At 36.5% G+C, this 16,661-nt stretch overlaps 2 protein-coding genes across 5 annotated transcripts in view; both read left to right on the plus strand.

Annotated features, from left to right (window-relative positions):
- Positions 1-230: 230 nt before the first annotated feature.
- LOC135103789 (retinol dehydrogenase 11-like) lies at positions 231-10,976 on the plus strand. 3 transcript variants are annotated; one of them, XM_064010541.1, is made up of 10 exons: positions 231-382; positions 6,787-6,950; positions 7,059-7,151; positions 7,312-7,423; positions 7,816-7,943; positions 8,378-8,460; positions 8,817-8,928; positions 9,128-9,240; positions 9,962-10,051; positions 10,346-10,976. In XM_064010541.1, the coding sequence occupies exons 1-10, from the start codon at positions 246-248 to the stop codon at positions 10,451-10,453; spliced, it is 1,140 nt and encodes a 379-aa protein (XP_063866611.1). In that variant the 5' UTR covers positions 231-245; the 3' UTR covers positions 10,454-10,976. The 3 variants fall into 3 exon arrangements, with proteins under 3 accessions (XP_063866611.1, XP_063866612.1, XP_063866613.1); XM_064010542.1 differs by having other exon boundaries at positions 359-590; XM_064010543.1 differs by lacking the exon at positions 231-382 and adding an exon at positions 383-521.
- A 999-nt stretch (positions 10,977-11,975) lies between these two features.
- The window catches only part of LOC135103790 (uncharacterized), a 4,958-nt gene continuing 272 nt past the window's right edge, over positions 11,976-16,661 (plus strand). The window contains exons 1-9 of one of the 2 annotated variants that reach the window (XM_064010544.1): positions 11,976-12,077; positions 12,201-12,335; positions 12,882-13,020; positions 13,294-13,378; positions 14,145-14,314; positions 15,045-15,125; positions 15,264-15,352; positions 15,742-15,861; positions 16,190-16,661. The exon at positions 16,190-16,661 is cut by the window's right edge and continues 272 nt beyond it. In XM_064010544.1, the coding sequence (XP_063866614.1) occupies positions 12,072-12,077; positions 12,201-12,335; positions 12,882-13,020; positions 13,294-13,378; positions 14,145-14,314; positions 15,045-15,125; positions 15,264-15,352; positions 15,742-15,861; positions 16,190-16,438 (1,074 nt within the window). In that variant the 5' untranslated portion in view covers positions 11,976-12,071 and the 3' untranslated portion in view covers positions 16,439-16,661. The remainder of the gene's footprint in view (positions 12,078-12,200; positions 12,336-12,881; positions 13,021-13,293; positions 13,379-14,144; positions 14,315-15,044; positions 15,126-15,263; positions 15,353-15,741; positions 15,862-16,189) is intronic. The other variant, XM_064010545.1, reaches the window with a different exon arrangement.

Consider the following 16,661-nt stretch of genomic DNA (forward strand, 5'->3'; position numbering starts at 1 on the left):
ATGTACATTAACGTAAGTTAATTATAACAAAGGATGATAGTCTGGAAAGTCTGTTCTGCTCAGGATAAAGGGTACATAAACAACATGAGCAACATCAACATTCAACTTACATTTTCTCTAAATCAAGCTATCTACAGTACTGCTCTGTTATAACTCATTATTCTTGTTTTCTTCTTCTGTTTATGTTTTAACATATTTCACAAACAACACAGCAACATACCACACAAATCTTCGTTCCCGTCGAAATGGTTCCCGGGAGCAATTTTGACAGTGGGAGCGCTTTGGCACGACACAGGCTAGACAGGACCTGTGGAAGCAACATCAACATTCACAACAGACCACACGGCACCACGCTGACACACATCTCGGGCAGCGGCGTCAGGTGATACCACTGCGCCCTTGGCTGTGATACATCTGGGACCTTGGTCAACTACCATTGCCCCAATTCGTCTCTGCAGTATTTATTAAGCGTGAACTAGATAAGTGGGAGTATCTGTGAATCCAGCGAGGGAAGAAAGCAAGTAGGTTCAACCCCAGGCAGGCAGGTATCATAGCGCCCCACTGGTTATCCCAAGACGCTGACCAAACCGGTAACTACCTCTCTGGCATGTTGAGGACTTCAGCCACTTTCTGCTATGGTGTCCAAGTTATGGAGATTTGAGGATAAAATTAGTTCAGTTACAGAGACCATTTATAGAAGAGAAGAAGTATGTAATGGATATAATATATATATATATATATATATATATATATATATATATATATATATATATATATATATATATATATATATATATATATATATATATATATATATACACACACACTCACACACACACACACACACACACACACACCAGGTTTGCTTACCTGGTTGGCTATCCCGTGACTCGAGAGATTCGCTATATTAAAAGTTAGGGCAGGCCATTATCTAAGCAAGCCAACATAATAAGTTGTTAAGAAAGGGTCGAGTTTTATGCCATATGCAGAGAAGATACACTGCTTGGAACTTTTCAACATTTGGTGTGGAAGATTGAAACTGGAGGCATTACCTTGGGAAATAAAAAAAAATCTGTGAAGTTCACTGTGGAGAAGTATAAGGAATAGCCATAATGTTTGTGATAGACATTAGACTGTTTCACCTTATTTTAGGTAGACCAGTGACAGTTCACTTAAATATGAAATTTGTGGACATGCGCACTGAACAGGGTTGGAATTATTTATTTATTTATTTTATTTTTTTACCCAACCCACTTTTTTTTAGGGGGGGTTATATTGTTTTTTGGAGTTTTATTTATTTTTCTTTATTCCTCATTTATATGTAAATCAATTTAAATAAGCAATTAAAAAGTATTCAAGAGTGAAACAAAAGGTTTGAAGCATTTTTTTCTTTTTCATGTAGGAGGGGACCGGTCAAGAGCAATAAAAATATAATTTAAAAAAAAAGGCCCACTGAGGTGCTGGTCCCCAAAAAGAGTCGAAAGCTGTAGTCAGAAATTACAGGATAAGTTCCTTGAAACCTCCCTCTTGAAAGAGTTCAAGCCATAGGAAGGTGGAAATGCAAAAGCAGGCAGGGAGTTCCAGAGTTTACCAGAGAAAGGGATGAATGATTGAGAATACTGGTTAACTCTTGCATTAGAGACAGAATAGGGGTGAGAGAAAGAAGAAAATCTTGTGCAGCGAGGCTGTGGGAGGAGGGGAGGCATGCAGTTAGCAAGATAAGAAGAGCAGTTGGCATGAAAAATAGCAGTAGAAGTTAGCAAAAATGCAGCATTTTGGTGATGAGAGAGAGGCTGAAGACAGTCAGTTAGAGGAGAGCAGTTAATAAGGCGAAAAGCTTTTGATTCCACTATTTCTGAAAGAGAGGTATGAGTGGAACCCCCACATACATGTGAAACATATTCCATACATGGACAGATAAGGCCCCTGTACAGAGTTACCAGCTGGGGAGGGTGAGAAAAATTGACAGAGAATACTCAGAACACCCAACTTCATAGAACCTGTCTTAGCTAGAGATGAGATGTGAAGTGTCCAGATTATAAGTTAAGAACAAACTGAGGATGTTCAGTGTAGAAGAGCGGGACAGTTGACTGTCATTGAAGAGGGGATAGTTGTCTGGAAGGTTGTGTCAAGTTGATAGATGGAGGAATTGAATTTTGAGGCATTGAACAATACTAAGTTTGATCTGTCCCAATCAGAAATTTTAGAGAAATCAGAAGTTAGGCATTCTGTGGCTTCCCTGCATGAACTGTTTACTTCCTGAATGATTGGACGTCTATGAAAACATGTGGAAAAGTGCAGGATGGTATCATCAGTGTAGGAGTGGTTAGGACAAGAAGTTTGGTTTAGAAGATCATTAATGAATACAGTAAAATTCCTCTTATCTGGCATCAATGGGACTGCCTACATGCCGGATACTTGAATATTGTCGGATACTTGAATAGAAGTGAAATTATGTCTACAATCACCACCCTACACTCACACATCTTACCTTAACAAAGATCAGCTGACTTAATCAGCAGCTGATCTGATCAGCTGCTTAAGTGTAAGCACAACACGCTTCCTCTTTTCTACAACTTTAGGCATGATGAAGGCGTCAGGCAATAAAAAGTGCACACACGGGACTGAGTCACTGAGTAAACACAGTGCAGTGGGCCGCGGGTGGTGCGAAGCAGTGCGCTCTGGTGGCGAGGGGACAAAGTATGCCTCGCACGGGAATTTTAATCAATTTTATGAGTACACATTGATTTTTTTATTGATTTTAAGGCTCAGGGAAAAATGTGCCGGATACTCGAATGCCGGATGAGAGGGATTTTACTGTAATAAGAAGAGAGTAGGTGATAGGACAGAACCCTGAGGAACACCATTGTTAATAGATTTAGAAGAACAGTGACTGTCTACCTCAGTAGCAATAGAACAGTCAGAAAGTAAACTTGAGATGATGTTACAGAAGGAAAGATAGAACCTGTAAGAGGGTAGTTTGGAAATCAAAGCTTTCTGCCAGATTTTATCAAAAGCTTTTGATATGTCTAAGGCAACAGCAAAAATTTCACCAAAATTCCTATAAGAGGATGACTGAAATTCAGTAAGGAAAGCCAAAAGACCACCAGTAGAGCAGCCTTGATGGAACCTATACTGGTGATCAGATAGAAGGTTTTAAAATGATAGATGTTTAAGAATCTTCCTGTTGAGGATAGATTAAAAACTTTAAAGAGGCAGGAAATTAAAGCAGTAGGGCAGTAATTTGAGAGATTAGAATAGTTACCATTTTTAGGAACAGGTTGAATGTAAGCAGACTTCCAGCAAGAAGGAAAGGTAGATGTTGATAGACAGAGTTGAAAGAGTTTGGCTAGGCAAGGCACAAGGGTGAAGGCACAGTTTTGGAGAAGAATAGGAGGAACCCCATCAGGTCCATTAGGCTTCCAAGGGTATAGGCCAGTGAGAGCATGGAAAACATCACTGCAAAGGATTTTGGTGGGTAGCATGAAGTAGTTAGAGGGTGGAGGAGAGGAAGGAGCAAGCCCTGAATCATTCAAGGTAAAGTTTTAGGAAAGGTTTGAGCAAAGACTTCAGCTTTAGAAATAGATGAGATGGCAGTGGTGTCATCAGCCTGAAATAAAGGAGGGAAAGATGAAGAAGCAAAGTTATGGGAGAAGTCATGAGGGGAGTTAGATCTTGAAAGATTTTGACACTTTCTATTAATGAAGATCATTAAATTTTAATTATTTTAATTTTTAAGATTTTTTCTTCTTTTTTTTGGGGGGAATGAGGGGGTTAATGGCACTGGATGTGTGTGTATTTACCTAGTTGTATTGTACAGGGCACAAGTCAAAGCTCATTTTGTTCTGTCTCCATAACCATATTTATACAGTTTCTCTTTAAACATGTGTACACTGTTTGCCACAACCACCTTTCCCTTCAGATCATTCCAGATTCCATTAGTTCAATATGGGGAAGCTGTACTTCTTGATGTCACTCAAATATCCACTCTTCTTTATTTTCTTCCCATTCCCCCTTGTCTGTCTCTCTCTCCCTCCTCCATCTGTGGTACCAAGTCATTTCTATCTATTCTTTATATATTGTTTACTAATTTGTACATTGTTATCAAGTCTCCTCTTTCTCTTTTCTCTTGTAGTGTTGGTAATCCCATCTCTTCAAATCTTTCTTCGTAGCTTAAGTCTTTCAATTCTGGTACCATCTTTGTCGTTATCCTCTGTATTCTTTTCAGTTCCCACATATCTTTTTTTCTATGTGGAGCCCAAACTACTGGTGCGTATTTGAATTTAGGTTGTATCGTGCTTGTTATAATTTCTTCATCATTTCTTTACCTAAATAGTTAAATGCCACCCAAATGTTTGTTAACAAGTTGTATGTAGAGCCGAATATTCTGTTTATGTGCCTTTCAGGTGATAGTGTGTCCTGGATCATTACTCCAAAATCTTTTCTTCATTACTTTTTGTTATTATTTCTCCTCCCATTTTGTAATTCCATGAAGGTCTCTTTCTACTTTTTCCTGTTTCCAACATTTGGTATTTTCTGGCATTAAATTTTAGTTTCCATCTTTGGCTCCATGCATGTATCTTGTCAATATCCTTTTGTAACTCATTGCTGTCATTTTCATTCTTTATTAATTTCATTATTTTTGCATCATCAATGAAAAGATTTATATAACTACTTAGATTCTCTGTCATATCATTTACATATATTTGGAACATAATATAAGCCAACACAGGTCCTAGCAGTATCCCACTTATCACTTTGCGCCAACTTGAATTAGTGTCTCTGATTACTGTTCTCATTGTAAATAATCATTCATTCATCTCAATATTGCTCCCTTTGGTCTTCCTTCATTCTCTAACTTCCACATAAGACTTTTGTGGGGAACTTTTATCAGATGCTTTTTTGAGATCCAGGTATACCGCATCATCCCATCCATCCCCCTTTTGCATGCCATCTGATACTCTTATAAAAGATCAGTAGTTTTTGACACAGGATCTCCCTTTCCTGAATTCAGATTGCTTTTATGTAATTATCTTTTCATCTTCTAGATATTGCAGTCCATCTATCTTTAGCTACTATTTCATAAAGCTTGGTTACAATACTTGTTAGTGACACTGGTCTGTAATTTAATGATTCCATTTTATTTCCCCCTTTTTATATTGGGACTATGTTAGCCCTTCTCCATTCTCTTGATATTTTTCCCTCTTTCAATGAGCTGTTTACTATATCCCATATGGGTGCTCCTATTTGTTCTCTGCATTCTTTTAATATTCATCCATTTACTTGATCTGGTCCCATAGCTTTTCTAACATCCAGCTCTTCAGCAGTTTCTTGACTTCTTGTCTCTTTACTTGTATCTCCTGTATTCCCTAATTCTCTGATTCTGTGAGTGTGTGTGTGTGTGTGTGTGTGTATTTACCAAGTTGTATTTACACAGTTATGTTTTACAGGAAAACAGCTATGCTTGTGCCGTCCTGTCTTCATATCTATAAGCATCTAGCTTATCTTTAAATTCATGAATATTCCTTGCTTCAACCACTGTTTCATCTAAATTGCTCTATATTTCTATGCTTCTATTTGGGAAACTATATTTCTTGACATCTCTTATACACACTGTCTTCTTTAATTTCATACTGTGTCCTTTTGTGTCTCTTTAGTCCCACACAAACAGGTCTTCTTTGTTAACTTGTCCTTCCTCTTCAAAGCCCTGTATATATATATATATATATATATATATATATATATATATATATATATATATATATATATATATATATATATATATATATATATATATATATATCAGGTCTCCTCTTTATCTTCTCTGTTGTAATGTTGGAAGTTCAAATCTCTTTAGTCTATCTTCATAAGATAAATCTCTCAAACTTTGAACCAATTTGGTTGCAGCTCTTTGAATCCTTTCTATATTCCTTATATTTTTTTTTATTATGAGGTGACCAAACAGTTGTGGCATATTCCAGTTTGGATAAAATCATAGATTCTATCAACTTTTTTCATCTTTTCATCTTTCTTAGTAACTCACAGGTTCCCCAACAATATTGTTCATATGTTTTTGGATGATAAATTACTGCTTATTGTAATTCCCCAAATTTTTTTTCTTTGGTTTTTCTTAATTTCTACATCTCCCATGGTGTAGGATCTTGTCTGCTTTCCTTTCCTCTTCCCAAGCTCCATCACTTTGCATTTCTTTACATTAAATTCCATTTTCCATCTACTCCTCTCATATATTTTATTCAGATCCTTTTGTAACATATCACAATCTGTATTATTTTCCACTCTTTTGAACAACTTTGTATCATCTGCAAATAAAATTATATAGATGTCAACCTCATCCACCATGTCATTAATATATACTAGGAACATTACAGGGGCCAGAACTGTCTCCTGTGTGTGTGCATGTGTGTGTATGTGTGTGAGTGTGTGTATTCATGGATCTGACCTGTCTGGATTTCATTAAACCTTCTAACAGAATGGCCCACAAAAAGGTTCTTCCCAAAAGTTTGGTAGGAGTTTGATTAGAAAATATATTTGATGGGTCTGAATTTCTTAACAAAGAGAAACCAAAGAATAACTGTTACAGACAAAACACTCCATAGTGTTCCACAAGGATTATTTCTCTGCCCTCTGTTCATTGTCATTCATGTGAATGACATCTTTCAGACTGTTTAGTAAATGGCAGTAGAATTTATCTAAGTTCATCAGTGTATGATCAGTAATATCCATCTTAGTGCACAATACAAGATAATGGTTCTCATTGATTCTTAGGTACACAATGTGGGAAACTGTAGCAGGTGTGTCGGTGTTTGTTGTTGTTGCCACCTCAGTCATAATGGTGGCATTTGGAATAGTGTACCGGCGGCGCTGTGGTCGGGCCGCCACCACTAATGACCTAAAGGGCCAGACAGTTGTTATCACTGGAGCATCTGCAGGTAAGAGTAGAAGCTCATCATTTTATCCTGGGAAACTGGCAGCATATCTGAAAGAAAATATAGTATTATTTGGTTAGTGGGTAAACTGAATATAGCTTGAATTGACAGGTATAGGGAAGGAAGCAGTAAGGGACTTTGCCCACCGAGGAGCTAGAGTCATCATGGGATGCAGGAACTTGCAGAAGGCTTCAAAAGTTGCAAGTAAGTCATTTGATGTATTTCATCATGTTGCTTCTAGTAATCATCTGTTTATTAATAATCATTAATTTTGTGGAGTACACTGAAATATACATTTTCACATGTAAATAATGAAAAATCTGCCCTGAAATTATAAAGTAATCAAAAATTTGTGTTTTGTCAGATGAGATTGAAGCCAGCACAGGGAACAAATCTGTGGTTGTGAGAGAGCTGGACACTTCATCACTCACTTCTGTCAGAAGATTTGCTTCTAGAATTCTTGCTGAGGAACACAGGTTAATGTCTAAATCAATTATTATTTTCAGCCCACCAAAAATGAACCATATACCCAGTACAACATTGACTATCCAGGATGCTCTTGCAACTGTCATTTTTGGTTGTCAGAAACATGATCCCAATTTTCTCAAAGGTTCTTAGATTTACTTTGAAAAAAATGTTATCCAAACACTGTTGGAGGAAGCATGCTATCCTTATTACTTCAACCTCACTCTGTGCAAAATTAATTATCATTATTGGTAATTTAAAATACTGTTTGTAAATGTATATCATACATCAAATAGAAGCTGTCCTTAGTTGTTGGATAATGAGGGTTCCTCTGTATTGTGTTGCCATCAGCTATAGAGTTAAGCATTGAATTGCATGATGATGTATTCTTGACCTTATACAGGTTAGATGTGCTAGTGTTGAATGCTGGCATTGGAGGCACAGCAGAGCGAGTGCTCACTTTAGAAAATCTTGAACTCACAATGGCAACAAATCACTTTGGACACTTCCTACTTGCCAACCTTCTATTGGGTAAGCAGATTTTTTGTGAAGTCTTACCTTCATATTTTATAGTCTCATCTAATAGATAGTAAATGTTGCTATTTAAATGTGGGTGAAATAGTTTCGTGAGAAAATGTTAAGTTGAATAATTACCATTATATTCTGCATTTTATTATTTATATGTAGCAGTGTGACAGGAGTGATGCATTTGTGTATATAACATTTATTCCATCATGCAAGTCATGAAAGGAGATCCCAATATTTTTCAACAAGAAATATAAGTCTAGGCTAATGTCTGGCAGGTAAATCAACCTTCCATACAAGGAACAGGCTGCTTTCCAGACCATGTTTTCTTTTGTGTTATTTGTAGCTGGAAATCTTGTTTGGTAAAGCAATGGGAGGTGTTGAAATCTGTTCCTTTCAAAGGCTTAATAGATCTGAGGTTATATTTATATATTCTGCAGGTCTATTGAAGAAAAGTCAGCCCAGCAGAGTGATAGTGGTGGCATCTATGATACACTCACAGCTCAAGACACTGGATATTGAGGTACAGTCAAGGCAGAACATTGGGAGGTGCTAGACTATCTCTGTCCAAACCAAAAGATCCCAGACAATTGTACTTGCAGAACCTTCTGTGTCCAGATTAACACCTCCACTGTATTTAGACCACAGAGAAGCACAGACTGGTGGTAAAATTATGGTGTCTTTCTCTTAAGCTTTTCAATTATGATAGATAATGATATGTTGTCCTTTTTTAATTTCTCTTGCCTGGATGAGATTGTTGTTTAGGGAATGGTGTATGTGTATAATGGTACTATTTTAATTAACCTTGCTTGGCATTATTTACATAATGCCTTATTTTGATCATGCTTTCTGTATTTTATCATTCATGATCTTCAACAGAACTTGAACTTTACAAAAAGTGGAACTTTTTGGTCAACACGAGCATACAGTCAGTCCAAAGCCTGCAACATTCTTTTTGCTCGTCATTTGGCAATGCTGGTGAAGGACTGTGGTGAGAAATCATTTATATCATATATGTGTCCATATATGTTTCATAGTTGATATTTTTGAAAAGGGGAGGATGAAGTGTTTATAGCACAACAGAAAAGTAAGAAATAGGTTATGCATAAAAGTTTCTTTATTTTGATTACTCTTTTAACTTGTTGGTTAATTATTAATTAATTTATTTATTCTACATGGTTATTTTTCAGGGATTGCCGTTAACAGCATGTGTCCAGGAATGGTGGCCACGGAAATTTTCAAGAAGTCAAGTGGTTTTATAGAAGGATACCTCTATAGGTTCATGGTTCCAATTTTGGGCAAGGTGGCTGCACTGTGTTATCACTGTTCTTAGATGTGTATGTTTAAAACACTCATGAATATATTTTTAATGCCTGCATCATATGAAGCTAGAAGTGCATTGTCTGTTACCATACCCATGTGCAGCACACACAAAAATTTAGCATGATCTTCCTAGTCTTGCATGTGACTATTACTGGTGTTTTGGATGCTACAGATCTTCCATCAAAGGATGTCTGTGGATATATATATATATATATATATATATATATATATACGAGTATATATATATATATATATATATATATATATGTTACAGTCAATACCTGAATCCAGACAATTTGTAAAGTGACTGATTTTTTCAGGCAATTTGTGAACTGCCTGGTTAGGTTAGGTTAGGTTAGGTTAGGTTAGGTTAGGTTAGGTTAGGTTAGGTTATAACCTAACCTAACCTAAGCTAACCTAACCTAACCTAACCTAACCTAACCTAACCTAACCTAACCTAACCAGGCAGTTCACAAATTGCCTGAAAAAATCAGTCACTTTACAAATTGTCTGGATTCAGGTATTGACTGTAACATATATATATATATATATATATATATATATATATATATATATATATATATATATATATATATATATATATATATATATATATATATATAAAGTGAGCTTGACTTTCAAAACTAATAAAATCACTCTGATGGAAAGAGTCTAGTTCACTTAATATACATTTATTGCAGACACCAGAACAGGGTGCACAAACCATCATCCACCTTGCAGTCTCTGAGGAGGCTGCCACCATCACCAATGCATTCTTTGAGGACTGTCAGGTGGGTGGTGTCCCATTGATTCAAGTTCTGGCTGTTTTACAGAGAAATGCATCATCATCACTATCATCATAGAGTACCTTCACCACAAAATCAGTGCCATGAGTTTCTAAATTTATGGGTATCGCAGAGTTTTCTTGACTGGAGCAAATTTAGATCTGAAGGATCTCTGTAGGTTACTTAAATGAATGATGGCAACAGTTCATGTTAATAGGTTTAATCTAACAGAGAGAGAGAGAGAGAACCTAAATTAGGTCACTGAGTTAGCAGTGTACTTTAGTAATACTCCTTGCACAGGTGTCTGATAATGCAACCAACTTGGTGCTTGATGACGGTCTGGCCAAGAAGTTGTGGGAGGCCAGTGAGGCGTACGTCCATCTGCAGCCTGAGGAGGTCCACTACTGATGCTTCATGTCACCAAGCACCAACAGAAGAGGGAAGATTAAGCATCAAGTCACTAAGGAACCATCTTGCATTGTAACATAATTACATTACTGCCCATATTGAATAGTACCATTTGTATGCATAACATATATAACTATTTGTTTAATCTCAGTTACATACATCATTGTAAAATACAAAAATTGTTAACTAGATAGTCTCTGCACCATTAGCTGAATTGTTTGTGATAAAAGTACCTGTGGAGGGATTGCTTCCTTTGAAGAAAAACCCTTTTCGAATGTTTGTGGTGCACCAGGACAGCAAGTATTGAGACAGAAGTAGAGTAGTGTTCATCAGCGATGCTGGAGTGCTGGTAGTTGCTTTTGTTCAGCCAGACACTTAGCATCATTCATTAGTAGTAAGTTGTGTTATACCATGTGGGCTTCCAGACTGTCTCTCTCTCTCTCTCTCTCTCTCTCTCTCTCTCTCTCTCTCTCTCTCTCTCTCTCTCTCTCTCTCTCTCTCTCTCTCTCTCTCTCTCTCTCTCTCTCTCTCTCTCTCTCTCTCTCTCTCTCTCTCTCTCTCTCTCTCTCTTCACCAGCCAGGAACAAATTTTGTGGTGACAGTGTTGTAGCTCCACAAATGTAAAAATTGTTTATTTTTATAGAGACAAGATAGATAGTAAATAATTACATATCAGAAATTTTACTTAAAAGTTGCACAAAATCAGATCATGTTTATTTTTGTAAGGAATTGTAAGCTGCATGTCTGTTAAAGTTTTATAACCTAAAGAATTGTTGTGCTATATTTTTCAGACATTCCAAAGACAGTTATCAACAGTTTAATATATATATATATATATATATATATATATATATATATATATATATATATATATATATATATATATATATATATATATATATATATATATATATATATATATATATATATATATATATATATATATATATATATATATATATATATATATATATATATATATATATATATATATATATATATATATATATATATATATATATATATATATATATATATATATATATATATATATATATATATATATATATATATATATAATGTGAGAGTTAATAAAAATAATGCAATATTGTATGATTACTTTTTATCATTTGTTTTTTGGGATGAACAATGTTCTGAATTCCTGCTGTAGAGTTATGTGTGAGTTATCACCAGAAGTTATGGATGCTGGAGCTGCCCTGCAAGCAGAAGGTCCTGGCTTCATTACCTGAGCAGTGTCTGGTTTTTCTGTTAAAACTCCTTAACTCAATCAAGTCATTAGAGGAGCAAGGAACTGAACATCAACCATTACTTGCTACTGAAGATGAGATCACCATATTTTTATTTCTTTACTTGTCTTCTGAGAGTATTTACATATATTCTTACTGCACTGCAGTGTTCTCTTGCTGTCATCTTTGCTTGGAGTCTAATGTGTATCTAATGAATGGCAATACCAATCAGAAGATTCCTCTTATCTAAGAGACATGTGTACTTTTCTCACACCGCAAGATAAGCCACTAGAGACCAACCTGCTTAAGAGTGAGGTAGATGAGAACAGTGTCTGTGAACAAGGTTTAGGTGATCCAATTTAGCAAGCATCATGAAGGTAATCAGCTTAAGTCTTAAGTGTATACATTGACTTGGAGTGAAACATTTCTGCTGTCTCATTTGTTTTGAAAGTTGGTAGTTTTTACACATATATTGACTAGAATACCACTTTTTGCTCAAGGTACCTTTCATTGCTAACCTGTGGTGCATCTGTGTGATCTTGCTGGCAACCCTGCTGAGTGCCACTAGAGGGGAAGAATTCTTTATTGAGGAGCAGATCAATGAGGGAAAAACAATTGCTCGCGAGAAAAATGAGGTATCATCTGTGTCCTAGTTTTACCTTTTTCGCAAATGTACAGCAGTAACTAAGAAAAGATGAAAAGTGAATAATGTTATAATATAATAGAAAAAAAATTTAAAGGTTACTTTGCTACTTATATTGTTTGTGAAAATGTGTTTTAGTGTTTTTTTCTTCTGAGCATCTTTATGACTCGTACTGAATACAGATTTTTTTTAAATTACTGCTGATGGCATCTAAGAAAGCAACAAAACTAAAACATACACAAAAAATACTGATATTAAAGAAAAAAAATCCTATCTTACTAATATTCTTCATGAAGCAGAGTTCTCAAGGAAAGTGTCTGCCATCCCTCTCTTGTCCATTCCAACTAGGAACATTGTTGTATTAAATGCAGAGACAACCCACATGTCTGGAATCATGTTTCAAATATATGGATGCACAATATTATACCAATTCACCAGTCAGTTTGTGATAATTGGATATGCAGGTTTTCTCTGGATGGGTGCAGTGTTACTTAAGTTGTCTATAAAGAAACAGTACAGTTGGACCAGTACCCTACAGAGTTACATGTATGCAGAGAATACTCCCATCCCAGACAACACTGATGACGTGTTAGAGGCAAAAAACATCTGCTCCAGATATTCCCCCAAGGAAGTGTTTCACACTGTCATCAATCCTCACCTTTTCAAGATACTAGATGGTGAGTTTGTTTGGGATATAAAAACAAACCATTTTCATTCATTTGCAATTCAATTATTTTTATGAAATGTATGTAACAATATAATTCAAAACATAGATTTTAGAAGGCATGTTTAATGTAATATATAGTAATTACATGGGAAAACCAGGGATGTGTAATCTAATACATAGTAATTACATGGGAAAATCAGGAATGTGTAATGTAATACATAGTAATTACATGGGAAGATCGGTGAACATCTAATACTGACAAGCTTGACTCCATGTTTTGCAGAGATGAGCACTTTTGTGGAGGCTGTGCTGCACCGGGTGGGACCGGCCTTGCACACCCTCACACTGCATGTTGATCAGTCTCCTATGTAATTGTCCATTCTCCCCTGCAATAGTGTGATAAGTGTTTCTGTTAGCATTTTTTTTTCAAGCTGTATTATATCTTAGGTAATATTTATTTTGTATCAAAACAATTACTTTAAAGGCCTGCTTTTTGTAGTATAATCTATCACATGTTAATACCTGTTTTTGGGAACCAACCTCTTCAAGGAGCAGCCTCAGAGAAGAATCTTCATTCATATCTGTTCCAACACCTTGGTTTTGCTCACTTCAATCCTCTCACTCTCACATCATTGCATATGTCAGCACTTTGTTCTCCCTATTTGGTCTTCTTACAAACTGCATCTACTAGATTCTGGTGTGTCTTTTATGTCATATCACCCTCTCTTATTCTCTCAAGGCTCCCAAACCATCACAGCACCACCACCACTTTACTGTACAATCTATTCTCCCTTTCCTTATCAGGCATACCAAATTTCTCCTATACACATTGTTATCACTTTCCCATCCATTCTTCTGACACCAAAGACACTTCTCATGTAACAACATAATTTACACCACTTGAGTCTTAGATCTGTCACTTGTATTCCATGTTCACACATCACTTGTATGTTACTCCTACAACTATTCATTTTTTTTACCTTTACCTAATTGCTATTAATTTACCACATACTACTATTAGCTTTGGCTTTTCACCACATATTTTAAGAGAATGTAAGTCACTTACATGAACAGATAGTATACAATGTTAAGTGAACACTGTCTTCATTTTGGGCTGTCTGATATCATGACCAGAGGAAAGCTGAAGATTGACGAGCTGTTTCTCGATGTTCAAACCTTCATGCTTGGCACCATGAGGGACGTGTATGATGGTCTGAGGCAGGCATGGAGGGAGCTGATCATTACTCACATCAACAAGCCTTCCTTACCCCACCACACACTTGCTGCTCTTGCCCATGTGGTGGGTAAGTAAACTGTGCCTTGTAATTCCAAGTAATAAAGAAGGATGTGGATGTGATAGAGTTCTGCAATGTGTGTCTTGTTTCTTGTTGCAAAATTAATTATAACTGTTTGTAGAAAAGTTATACATGATATGTAGATTCGTGTGTACTTATTTTTATAGCTGTCTTTTTTCTTTTTTTTTTTTCTTAAGCCTCTTAGGAATAAATCGTAGGTGAACATAATGCTGCCTTTCACCATTATCTTTTACTCTGGCAGTTAATTGTGATCCATGATGTGACTTCTGGTCCCCATGCAGTAACCTTTCTTAGTGAGGAAATGTTCTTGAAAGTGGCCAGAGAGCAGTGGTGTTTAGGTTCAAGATGAGACATTTTGGAAGTTGTTGAAATGAAAGTAGCCTTAACTTTTCACTGCAATATGCAACAATTCATTCTACTAAAAATAATGTATGCAATATTTATAAGCATCTACAAGAAAGAAAGAGGTAAAGAAGAATAGATTTTGCAACATCTAGCCAGTGTAATGTTTGGAGGTCACTGCTGGACAAGAAAAAAAGGGTCAGATAGCAATTAAGGAAAGATATGCCAAATACCAGTGAAAGGGTTAAATCTAATCTTTTCTTTCTCTCTTTTCCTCCTTTTTCATCTTTTTCTTCTTCCTCTTGATCTTTCATCCTATTTTCTTTTTCTTTCTTTCATTTCTTCTTTCTTTTTTTTTTTCTTTTACTTCTTCCAGAGACCCAGAGTGAGGGGCAGAAGCAACTAGTGGCAAGTCTTCAAGAGTTCTCCATTATCCTGAAGGCAGTAGTTTTCAACAGTTGAGTTACATCTATATGAATTTCTGAATGGTCTATACAAATTTCCATTGTACTGTATATGTGTTCCTGAGCAAAATGTACTTGATGGTTTGGGTTACTGGGGCATTTGGCATACATGCTTCTATCTGTCATTGCAGGTATCCATGTCATAGAGGCATCCCTCAATATTCCCAACAACACAGGTGACCACGAGGCTGCCCTTGCCATCAGCCAGAAGCTTCCCAAGGTTTGTACTACATCTACTTACCATACATACCCACACACACAGCTTGACTCAATCCTACAAAAATACAATTAGGTAAGAACACACACACCTATGTTTTTAGAAAGTGGCAATTAAGTGGCTTTTTTTTTTTTTTGTGGGAGAGACATTACATTTTCTTTACAAACATACACACACACACTCACAAATAGGAAGACAACAAGATCAGCACACAGACAAACAGATAGATTTTTGAGAGTTACCATGTAATGGATTCATAACTGGATGAGTGTCAGGTTTGACACTCATTTGATACATCATGATGTATATTTTCCAAGTCTAGACACAAAAGACAGATAGAGACAAAACCTTTCCTAGATCATGTTGTAATATTATCTCTTCTTATTCCTCAGATTGCACCAAATTTCTTAGGCACATTGATATACAAGCTCCTGAAACGGGGCAGTGACATTGGTGCCCATGAGAAAATCCTCACCAGTCCCCTGAGATTCATCATGCCACTTGTTGAGAAGGTCAGGGGATGAGCAGGACTGTGTGTGATGGTGCATGAGTACAGCATACTAACTTCTGTATCAATGTGGCTCAACATGGACAAAATTTTGTATGAGAAGCGGTGTTATCAGCTTTATCATCACCACTGCATTTAACTTCATTATTTTCCTTTACAGTGTTGGACTGACTATGAATGTTTCCTGCTCATTGTGCAGTCACAGATGGGCTCTTTCCTGATGTTCATTCTGTTCATGTCTTTCTCCACACAATGTCCTGGATCAGATCTTCTCCAGTCTTCCACTGGTCTTCTGACTCCAACTTATGAACATGATTCTAAATTTCTTTCAGATGCATGCAGAACTGAAGGCAACCATTGACAGGAGAGGAGGAACTGAAGAAGGGAAAAAGGAAGAGAATGAAGAGGAGAAGAAGAAGGAAGAGGAGGAGGAGGCCATGGAAGCATTCTGGAAGGCTGCAGTAGAAACTTCCCACCATCACCTTGAAGAATGGCCGTTGCTGGATGAGGACTTCCAGCTCATCTACAGTAATGAAGAATACTTGTCTGAGGTGCTTCTTCAGCTGATTATCTCTTTCTGACACACACACACACACACACACACACACACACACACACACACTAGTTCAGTGACTATCAGATGCATTGCTTGTCTCTAGTAATTGATGCCCAGCTTTTCATTGCAACACCCCAGACTGACTCTGAATTACACCATGACCAGCCTTGTAAGTGGTGTGAATAAGAGTGATCTACTTCTCTGTGCCTTATGTCTCATTACCAACTAAACAAAACAGGATCTCAGTG

The sequence above is a fragment of the Scylla paramamosain genome, chromosome 9, assembly GCF_035594125.1.
Source record: "Scylla paramamosain isolate STU-SP2022 chromosome 9, ASM3559412v1, whole genome shotgun sequence".
Classification (NCBI taxonomy): Eukaryota; Metazoa; Arthropoda; class Malacostraca; order Decapoda; family Portunidae; genus Scylla; species Scylla paramamosain.

Coding starts and splice junctions, on each gene's coding strand:
- LOC135103789 (XM_064010541.1), top strand. CDS start 246: ATGGTTCCCGGGAGCAATTTTGACAGTGGGAGCGCTTTGGCACGACAC. Junction 383..6,786: donor ATCTCGGGCAGCGGCGTCAG/GTGATACCACTG, acceptor ATTGATTCTTAG/GTACACAATGTGGGAAACTG. Junction 7,424..7,815: donor ATTCTTGCTGAGGAACACAG/GTTAATGTCTAA, acceptor GACCTTATACAG/GTTAGATGTGCTAGTGTTGA.